Consider the following 10300-nt stretch of genomic DNA (forward strand, 5'->3'; position numbering starts at 1 on the left):
AAAAATAATGACTAAATTAGCAAGCAAAAGAAGAATACAGAAAAGAGAAGGGAGGCAAAAAAGGAAAACAAAAATAGACAGAGGTATATACCAGCAAGCATATAATGAACAAAACTCGACGCCTTACTGATTTGACAGAAGGAGGATCCCGTATCAGCCAAAGTGTTAGGCGATGAAGAACCAGCTCCAAGACAGTATCCCGATCAGTAGAGTCTCCCAAGAACAGATTTTTCACAACACATCCTGAGTATTGAGTGGGAAATAGTTATAATCAACCTTGATGGGCAGAATTAACACAATAAGATGAACCATTTATTAGTAACTAACATCTCTGAAATGTTATTGCTGAACCAGACTCTCTACCTGTTCATTAGGGACGTGAGAAATCCTGGGCTAACTTGTCCTATCTCCTCTCGACACCTTTTTCCCAGCAAGAGACTTTCATTATTAGCCCAGAAACTAGTAATAAACTTTATATTTCAGAGATATACGACACACACGAAATGAAAGCTGTCAAGAGAGAAGAGTCTCAAGGGAAAGAAAGCTTAGACGAAGATCTCGACATTCACGAAAAGGAAGCTCCGAGCAAAATAGAGTCTCCATAATTAACAGTATCAGAATACAATGAGGGGGCACTCGGGATAGAAACACATGTCTCGGTCTTTCCTTCTTTTTTTTTTTGATTTATATGAAATTTTGTATCAACTTACACGTGACATGATTAATTTTTATAATTTATTAAACATTCTGCAAATCGAGTAAATAAATAAGATATCACAAGAATAACAAACATGCACAATAAAACTCGAATCTTCGTTGCACTACAACCTTAATATAGATAATTTTTTCAAAATAATTTTTTTTTTAATTTTAACTTTATTTAAATATAACAATAATAATAGTATACTATCTATGTTTTTATTATTATTATTATTACATATCTTTTTAAAAATTTGAGTTGCATTTTTTTTTATTTCAAAAATTAAAGTCAGCTCATTGAAAAATTCAAATTAGAAATATATTGAAATTCCCAAAATGTCCGGACTAAAATGCAACAGTCTCAAAACATCAAGTACCAAACAATTCAAAGCAAGAGAATTGGTCCCACTCTGTCATCAAATTCAACCCTATATAAATAAAACAAATTAAAAAAAAAAATCCTCCAGGTCTCCCTTAGCAAACCTGAACAGAACCTTCTCGACTTCCCTCGAAAACCATGCATCCTTCCCCTTTACGTCGTCGTTTCCCCGAACAATCTAGACAGATTCACGCTTCAAGAAGAACCTAGAACCCATCATCCACTATAAAAAAAACCCTAAAGCAAACTTTATTCCCTCGTCTAGAACAAGCCCTAAATAATCCATCATCGAATTCTCTTTAGCTTTGTTGCTTCTGCGTCGTTTTTTGCTCTCTTAATCGTCTTTTCTTGCTTGCTTGAGCGTGGGAAAGATGGCAGACGTGCAAATGGGAGAAGCAGAGACATTTGCATTCCAAGCTGAGATCAACCAGCTCTTGAGCTTGATCATTAACACATTCTATTCCAACAAAGAAATCTTCCTTCGTGAAATCATCAGCAATGCTTCTGATGTACGTTATCTTCTGTTCTTTCAGTCCTTGTTTTTCCGGGGTTCTTATGTTTTCAGGGTGCTAATGGTTGTTTCCTGGGATTTGTTTAGGCGTTGGATAAGATTAGATTTGAGAGCTTGACCGATAAGAGCAAACTTGATGCACAGCCGGAGTTGTTCATCAGGCTTGTTCCTGATAAAACTAACAACACCTTGTCCATCATCGATAGCGGTGTTGGCATGACCAAAGCAGGTACATCAATGTTCTCTACAATCCATTTTTCTTTAAAAATTTATCATCTGGATCGCTGAAAATTTTGTTTCCTGCTCTTGATTCCGTGTTTATCTCTCAAACCCAAAAGTTTAATCTTCAAAGTTACCATCCGAGGCAGTGCGATTTTTGTTTATTGATTAGGATTCTGGGTTTTGGGATGTAAGTTACTTGTTTTATGTTTTTGGTTCGGGATTCTTATGAGATGAAAAGCGGAAGTCTATTAAAATTGCGAGTGGAATAGTGAGTAAGTGTTTTATTGGTAAGGTATTGGTGGGGGCGCGGGGTGGGGATTAGAGAGAGCTGATTGTGGTTGATATGATTTAGGAATGCTTATTTTTTTGAGTTTGTGAATTGTAGATTTGGTGAATAATTTGGGAACAATTGCGAGGTCGGGGACAAAGGAGTTTATGGAGGCATTGCAGGCAGGGGCTGATGTTAGTATGATTGGACAATTTGGTGTGGGATTCTATTCTGCTTACCTTGTTGCTGAGAGGGTTGTGGTGACTACTAAGCATAATGATGATGAGCAATATGTTTGGGAGTCACAAGCTGGTGGATCTTTCACTGTTACAAGGGATGTTAACGGAGAGCAACTTGGTAGGGGTACTAAGATTACCCTCTACCTCAAGGAGGATCAGGTAAATAAAGCGTCCTGTTTAATTTAATTTGACTTTTTTGGTTTGTGGATGCTGTTCTTGGATTGTTCGTGTTAGATTTGATTATGGGTTATGACTTTTGGTTTCTGCAATAATTTTGTTTGTAGCTTGAGTACTTGGAGGAGAGGAGGATTAAGGATCTTGTGAAGAAGCATTCTGAGTTCATCAGTTATCCTATCTATCTGTGGACCGAGAAGACGACTGAGAAGGAGATTAGTGACGATGAGGATGATGAACCGAAGAAGGAAGAGGAGGGTGATATTGAGGAAGTAGATGAGGAGAAGGAGACTAGATCCAAGAAAAAGAAGATTAAGGAGGTTTCTCATGAGTGGCAGCTCATTAACAAGCAGAAACCTATCTGGTTGCGCAAGCCGGAAGAGATCACCAAGGAGGAGTATGCTTCCTTCTACAAGAGTTTGACCAATGATTGGGAAGATCATTTGGCTGTTAAGCACTTCTCTGTTGAGGGTCAGCTGGAGTTCAAGGCTATTCTCTTTGCGCCGAAGAGAGCTCCATTTGATTTGTTTGACACTAGAAAGAAGATGAACAACATCAAGCTTTACGTAAGGAGGGTCTTTATCATGGACAATTGTGAGGAGCTTATCCCTGAGTACCTCGGATTTATCAAGGGTGTCGTTGATTCTGATGATTTGCCCCTCAACATCTCTCGTGAGATGCTTCAACAGAATAAAATCCTCAAGGTTATTAGGAAGAACCTAGTGAAGAAGTGCATTGAGATGTTCAATGAGATTGCAGAGAACAAGGAGGATTACCAGAAGTTTTATGATGCTTTCTCAAAGAACTTGAAATTGGGTATCCATGAGGATAGTCAGAACAGAGCCAAACTGGCTGATTTGCTCCGTTACCATTCAACTAAGAGTGGCGATGAGATGACAAGCTTGAAGGATTACGTCACCAGAATGAAAGAGGGCCAGAAGGACATCTACTACATTACAGGAGAAAGCAAGAAGGCAGTGGAAAACTCTCCATTCCTTGAGAAGCTCAAGAAGAGGGGCTACGAGGTGCTGTTTATGGTTGATGCCATTGACGAGTATGCTGTTGGCCAGTTGAAGGAATATGATGGAAAGAAGCTGGTTTCTGCTACGAAGGAAGGTCTCAAACTTGACGATGAGACTGAGGAAGAGAAAAAGAAAAAGGAGGAGAAAAAGAAGTCCTTTGAAAACCTTTGCAAGACAATCAAGGACATTTTGGGTGAAAAAGTGGAGAAGGTGGTTGTCTCTGACAGGATTGTGGACTCTCCATGCTGTTTGGTAACAGGAGAGTATGGCTGGACAGCTAACATGGAGAGGATCATGAAGGCTCAGGCGTTGAGGGACAACAGCATGAGCTCGTACATGTCAAGCAAGAAGACCATGGAGATCAACCCTGACAATGGTATCATGGAGGAATTGAGGAAGAGGGCCGAGGCTGACAAGAATGACAAGTCCGTCAAGGACCTCGTGTTACTGTTGTTTGAGACTGCCCTGCTAACCTCTGGCTTCAGCCTTGATGATCCAAACACATTTGCTGCTAGGATTCACAGGATGTTGAAACTGGGTCTTAGCATTGATGAGGATGAGGCTGCTGGTGATGATACTGACATGCCTGCCCTGGAGGAAGACGGCGCTGAGGAGAGCAAGATGGAGGAGGTGGACTAAGCTCCCAGCTTGTTGTCATGTGATAATACTTGCGAATTGGTTTTGTCCTCCTTTAAGGCTTGTGTTTCATGTAATACTCGCGAATCGGTTTTGTTTTCCTGAAGGCTTGTGTTTGTTGTGTATTTGGAAGAGAGGTGGTCCTTCGTGAGTGTCTGCAAATAGTTTCTGCCATTATGTAGTGTGTGGTCACAAGATCAATAGATTGTGCTGTATCAAATTATGCATCCTGATCTGTGCTGGGCTCTTGTTTCGAAAATGAATGTTGTTAGATTCACGTAACCAGATGGTTGATTCCGAACTTACTTTTGGCTACACAGGGGTGAGTCCTAGCTTGACAGATAAGAATTGAAAAATAGAAGTCTCAACATAAATATTGGCCCTTGATACAAGCCTAGCCTGATTGGATTTGACAGCTATGGTTACTTCCACTCGATTGGCATGCATCTGCTCTTGCTGGATGGCCTGACCTTCCAGTTTTCCAGCTGGTTTCCGTTGTCATCACTTTGAACCTTCCAGAACAGGTAGCAATGCATGTTCACAGCGGTTGTGACAATGATGAAACATGGAATGTCTCGTATTTGGATGTGCTGCTGGAACCCGTTCGGCCTAATCCCCCATTTGATCTAGAAACCCTTGTCCCTGAAAGGGAGGTCATAGCCTCATAGGTTATGGAGGGAACCAGATTAGGCTCATGCCATTAGTAATGGTCTCATGCTAGACCTGTGAGGTGCTATGCCATGCTTTTCCAAAAAACAAATTAATATACACGGATGTTTAGGTTATGGTATTATTTGTAAATAAATAGATAAAAGCTATTAACTTAATTGAATTAAATAGGAGCGAGTAATGTAATAATATGACTTAAGTCAAAGACAACAATAAAAAACAAAAAAGAAACCATACAAAAAATATTGGGTAACAATTAACTAAAACAAATATGGAACAAATATTGATGGATGTTTAGGTAATGGTATTATTTGAAAATAAATAAATTTAAGTCAAAGACAACAATGAACAAATGTTGATGGATGTTTAGGTAATGGTAAATAAATTTAAGTCAAAGACAACAATAAAAAACGTACCATACAAAAAATATTTGGTAACAATTAATTAAAATGGATGTACAACAATAAAAAACAAAAAAGAAACCATACAAAAAATATTGGGTAACAATTAACTAAAACAAATATAGAACAAATATTGATGGATGTTGAGGTAATGGTATTATTTGTAAATAAATAAATTTAAGTCAAAGACAACAATGAACAAATATTGATGGATGTTTAGGTGATGGTAAATAAATTTAAGTCAAAGACAACAATAAAAAACGTACCATACAAAAAATATTTGGTAACAATTAATTAAAACAAATATTGATGGATGTTTTGGTAATGGTATTGTTTTTAAATAAATAAATAAAAGTTAGGTAATGATATTATTTGTAAATAAATAAATAAAAGCTATTAACTAAAGCATATAAACCATCAATATTATACATGGAAGGAGAAGGAAACTACAAGGATAAAATTGATAAACTAATAAAATTGAATATTCAACTAATCAATTATATTCAACTAATAAAATTTATCTATAAAAATAAACTTAATAAATAAAAAGATCTAAGAGAATCCAATCAAATAAAAAAATTGATAAAACATAGGATACAAAAAGCTTAAGAAAAATAAATCTCCAATTAAATAAATATAAAAGAAAGATCTAAAACATTATATGGCAGATGCAAAAACTGAGGAAAGGAGATAACAGAAGGGCAGACATAGAAACTGAGAAAAAGAAATGAAAGAAATGAGAATAAAAAAGAAATGCTCGCTTGTCCAGGCACATCGGAAGCAATCTTGGAACAACAATTTCAGCCTCCTCAATCAATACTTAAACGACCTCACCCAGTTATCTGAACTCAGTAGTGTTATATATATATATATATATATATATATACAACTACAACAACAAAATAACAAAAATACCATTTAATTTAAGAGTTAAATTATTTGATATCAAGGACACTGGGATTTTTTAACAGTGCAACAAAATTTAAAATTGCAAAAAGGACCCCATTGTCAGCCTTCTTTTTTATTTTCATTCCCAGGATAGATAGATTTTTTTTATGTGTTTTGTTTAATATAAAAAATGCAAAAATAACCAAGCTAAAAATTAATTTTTTTAAAGATAATGGTGTAGATTTATTATACAATTAAAACAGAAAATACTTATCTTGCTCCGAATCAATTTTAGAACATCAAAATTGTTCTCAAACAAAACTATTTTACCCCTAAATAATTGGCTATTTTTTAAGGCAAAAAAGTAAGGAGATAACACTATTCCCGTCCTCAATCAAAACTAGGTAAACAATCTTGGTGAACAATGTTTTCTCCTTCTCTTCTAGTTTTCTTTTTTTGTTTTTTTTTAATGCTGCCACTGAGCTTGTCTAGTGAAGAGAATTTTTAGTCGGGGGTAGCTGATGTGTTGCTCAGTAACATCACAGATTAGGAGGATCATACCAATCCTAAAACCTTGCTTCATATCGAGAACTGTATGACTGCAGTTTAATGTAAAGGACTAAAATTAGAAACCTAATTTTAATTAGGGCTGATATTCAAAACATGGCCACTATTTAACGCGGGCTGAAGTTAGACGATTTACGCCTTGCCAGAAACCTGCAAGAGCTTGGATGTAGAAAAGATGTGATGGTAAACTTCACGCAAAACTAATCTAGCGAACACTTTAAAATTTTAAGCTCATCTACATATTGGCACCAGAGACTCAGGCAAACTTAGACAACAGCCTTTGTTTGCTGGGCACTGAGTTATGAGCACTAGAACATGCAGACCCTTTGAGCTGGTTTTTCAGGATGGCAATACCAGAGCCCCTGCATCAAAGAACGCAGTAACATAACCCCCAAAGTTATACCGTGTACCTAACACCTAAATGACAAGTCTCACTTGCAATTCATGCCCTCTGGATAAGAAAACAGCCACAGTAAATCAAGCAATCAATAGATAGCAAAACAGAAAAATCGGAGTTCCATTTCATCAAATAGCAAATTTTAAATAAGAACTTCAAAACAGGATCTGTTTTCTAGTCTCAAGGATCAACTTGCTAAGGAGTTGAACAAGGGCACAACTGCTACATCTAGTAAAAACAGCAAAACTGTAAAAGACTAGCAACACCTTCAAGCAAAGTCAGGAGAACTAGTTTGACCAGCAGCACCATAACCTCCTCCTCCACGACCAAAGCCAGGCCTTCCACCAGAGCCCTGGAAGATCCAAACATGGAATAGAATTAGAAGTGAATATACAAGAAGACACTGGCAGTTGTCTCTAATGGGTATTAACATTTAGGGTAATTGTATTAAAGCGAAATTACCCTAAATGCAGGCTGGTAATCTGCTGGAGCTCCTCCCTTCTCACCACCTTCACCCCCTCGTGGGCCCCCACGATAACCATCACGGTCACCAAATCTTGGACGGTCTCCCTCAAAGCGAGGTGGGCCTCTAGAAATCCAAGCAAACACCACATGCAAATTAGTATATTCTAAAAAATCAAGGATGATGAGAACACTCAAATCACTAAATTGTCAACATAAATTAAAATTACCGGGGACGGTCACCAGGTGGACCACCAAATGGGCGACCACCAGCAGGCTTTGCCTGTTTTTTCAAGGTAGCAGGAACAATTTCTGATGGAAGATTCAGGTAAGTCCTCAAGAACTCAATTCCATCATTAGTAAGATACCAGTAGTAGTACATCCATGCAAATGTCTCGCGAACATATTCCTTGGATTTGAAGCTCTGCATGAGCTTAATAACCTGGAGATTGGGAACATCAATCTCCGGGTGCTTTGCAAGATTGTAATCTTTTTTTGCATAGCAAACTCCCTCTGCAGAATCGGGAAACAAATAAGATAAAACTAAACCTCACTAGCCCCATTTGGATAATTTGAAAAAATAACAAAACTTCACCATTCCGAATAACTGATCATATCCAAAACAAAGCAAGAATGACCAAGATACTCAGCATAGTCTTAATTTTGTATACCAACTACCAGGACAAAAACCCATTAAAACCTACACCTAAAGAGGAACTAGCTGAAGTATGATAATACTGACTGCATCTCACTTGAATTATCAATGCAATAAGAACAAAATCAGCTAAAGACTACTGCTTTGGACAAAAAGAGAATGTACCCTATAACTCAATGGCTTTTCTAATTGACATCCATGTTATTAGAAGAACTCAATGTTATTAAATCAGCTCTGTATGATCACAAGCTGTGAACATTAACCCCAATTCTTCAAAACCCACAACTAGAAGTGAATATTCCAAAAACCATAAAAAATACAAAAGATCCTTCATGGGTTTTCTTTCTAGATAACTAAAAATAGATCTATAGCAGAAAAAGACAAGACCTTGAAAGAGGTACTTCGAGATTTCTCTTCTGTTCTTCTCTGAAATAATCTGAAACAGTGATAGACAGCATAAAAAAGTCAGTATCTTTCTATCTTTTTGTCTATTAGAAGTAGAGAGGAAGAGATAGAGGGGGTTACCATGGTTGCTCAAATGCAAGCCCCGTGTTGTGCTTTGGTACAGAGATGAGAGGAGAGCTCTCTTCTTTCGATAGGATGCTAAGGAGGACTTCAAAACCCTAAAGAAAACGATACCGTAATATATATATGGGTTTAGTTCTGGGCTGGGGGAAACAGGTAGCCCGGATTTCATTTGAGATTAATTAACTTTTACGTGGGTCTACTATGGGCCTAGCTCAAGTCCAATTTTCTTTTCTTTCTTTTTATTGAAACCAAATTAATTTAAAAATAAAAAATAAAAGGCAGTTATGACTTATGTGGAGGTGGCCGCCGCGCTTTGAGGTCGGCAGATGTGATGCTTTCTGTTGTTCAAAAAACAATTTTCACCGTGCCGTATAAAATATCATTGCATTTTATTATTATTATTATTATTTTGTGTGTTGGGTGGATAATTTGTAGGTGGTAACTGGTAAGGGTTTTTTTTCCCCTCTTTTTTTTAAATGATCATTTAGAATTCAGTCTTTATTTTTTTATTTTTAATATCTAATCTTAATTTTTAAAAAATATTTTATTTGTTTTTAAATTCATTTTTAATTATTATTATTATTATTATTAATTTTTTTTTTTTTTTTTCTTTAACTCTTTTATAAAAGTTTTATTTATTTTTAATTTCATCATTCAATCTAAATATATGGTATATTATTTTTATCAATTTGATCCTTATTTTTATTAAAATTATTTTTCATTTCAATTTCATCATCCAATAAAAAATATTTTTATTTTTTATTTATTTATTTATTTATTTATTTCATCATCCAATAAAAAAATTATTTTAATTTTATATTTCAATTTTTATCATCATTTTTTAATTAATTTTTTAATTTTTTTTAAATTAATTTTTTATAATTTCACCTTTCAATAAAATATAAACTTTATTTTCTATTACAATTCTGATCCTCAATTTTTTAATTGTTAATTTTTATTTTGAATTTTTTTATAATAAAATTATTTTTTCAAACTCATCTTTTAAAATTAGTTAATTAAAAATTAGGCTTTATAATTTTTTTAAATATGATGTTTTAAGTCTATTAACTTAGATTACAAGTTTAAAAAATTAATATTAGTTGATATTTAAAATAAAATAAATTATAGAATTTTTTTTATTTTTTATAATATTATTTTAATCTCATAACTTGAATTATAGATTTAATAGGATAGTTCAGTTAATTTAATTTTAATTATTAAAATTATAAATTTAACTCAATTTCAATTATCAGGATTATAAATTTATGATGTTAATTTTAATTGATTAAAAATAATTTTTTTATCTTTTTATATACTCCTGTATTTAATAAATCGAGGATTGAGATCTCATTTTATTCAACGAACTTCAAACAAATTGTTGCCATGCTGTGTACGTGTTCGTAAACCTTGGAAATTACTCTATACAACGTTGTGTTCTAATTCCTTTGCTCTTCTTGTAATGTTCTAAAGTGTAAGAAGGTAATATAAAAACATTTTTTTATCTCACCTAGAACACATACCAAAAAAGATCACCGAACTTGTTCCATGACCTCCTGAAGGGTTGAAACTGAATAGAAGGTGGA

General features: G+C 34.9%; 2 protein-coding genes and 1 long non-coding RNA gene across 4 annotated transcripts; 1 reads left to right on the forward strand and 2 right to left on the reverse strand.

The window, feature by feature from the left end:
• The first annotated feature begins 1216 nt into the window (after window positions 1-1216).
• On the forward strand, window positions 1217-4214 carry LOC105140757 (heat shock protein 83). The gene is made up of 4 exons (XM_011047722.1): window positions 1217-1587; window positions 1677-1818; window positions 2197-2477; window positions 2603-4214. Exons 1-4 carry the CDS (start codon window positions 1450-1452, stop codon window positions 4151-4153), a joined length of 2112 nt encoding a protein of 703 aa, XP_011046024.1. The 5' UTR covers window positions 1217-1449; the 3' UTR covers window positions 4154-4214.
• LOC105140756 (uncharacterized) lies at window positions 3751-5001 on the reverse strand. The gene is made up of 2 exons (XR_845231.1): window positions 4224-5001; window positions 3751-4172 (listed from the first exon to the last, which is right to left on the reverse strand). It is a non-coding gene; the product is annotated as an uncharacterized LOC105140756 (long non-coding RNA).
• A 2165-nt stretch (window positions 5002-7166) lies between these two features.
• Window positions 7167-8825, reverse strand: LOC105140758 (40S ribosomal protein S10-1-like). 2 transcript variants are annotated; one of them, XM_011047723.1, is made up of 5 exons: window positions 8715-8825; window positions 8577-8625; window positions 7765-8047; window positions 7535-7661; window positions 7167-7435 (listed from the first exon to the last, which is right to left on the reverse strand). In XM_011047723.1, exons 1-5 carry the CDS (start codon window positions 8715-8717, stop codon window positions 7301-7303), a joined length of 597 nt encoding a protein of 198 aa, XP_011046025.1. In that variant the 5' UTR covers window positions 8718-8825; the 3' UTR covers window positions 7167-7300. The 2 variants fall into 2 exon arrangements, with proteins under 2 accessions (XP_011046025.1, XP_011046026.1); XM_011047724.1 differs by having other exon boundaries at window positions 7167-7424; window positions 8715-8824.
• Window positions 8826-10300: the final 1475 nt, after the last annotated feature.

This window comes from Populus euphratica, unplaced genomic scaffold (genome assembly GCF_000495115.2).
Source record: "Populus euphratica unplaced genomic scaffold, PopEup_1.0 scaffold109.1, whole genome shotgun sequence".
Taxonomy (NCBI): domain Eukaryota; kingdom Viridiplantae; phylum Streptophyta; class Magnoliopsida; order Malpighiales; family Salicaceae; genus Populus; species Populus euphratica.

Coding starts and splice junctions, on each gene's coding strand:
- LOC105140757 (XM_011047722.1), top strand. CDS start 1,450: ATGGCAGACGTGCAAATGGGAGAAGCAGAGACATTTGCATTCCAAGCT. Junction 1,588..1,676: donor TCATCAGCAATGCTTCTGAT/GTACGTTATCTT, acceptor GGATTTGTTTAG/GCGTTGGATAAGATTAGATT. Junction 1,819..2,196: donor TGTTGGCATGACCAAAGCAG/GTACATCAATGT, acceptor TGTGAATTGTAG/ATTTGGTGAATAATTTGGGA.
- LOC105140758 (XM_011047723.1), bottom strand. Junction 8,048..8,576: donor CTCGAAGTACCTCTTTCAAG/GTCTTGTCTTTT, acceptor CCGATTCTGCAG/AGGGAGTTTGCTATGCAAAA. Junction 7,662..7,764: donor CCACCTGGTGACCGTCCCCG/GTAATTTTAATT, acceptor TTGGATTTCTAG/AGGCCCACCTCGCTTTGAGG.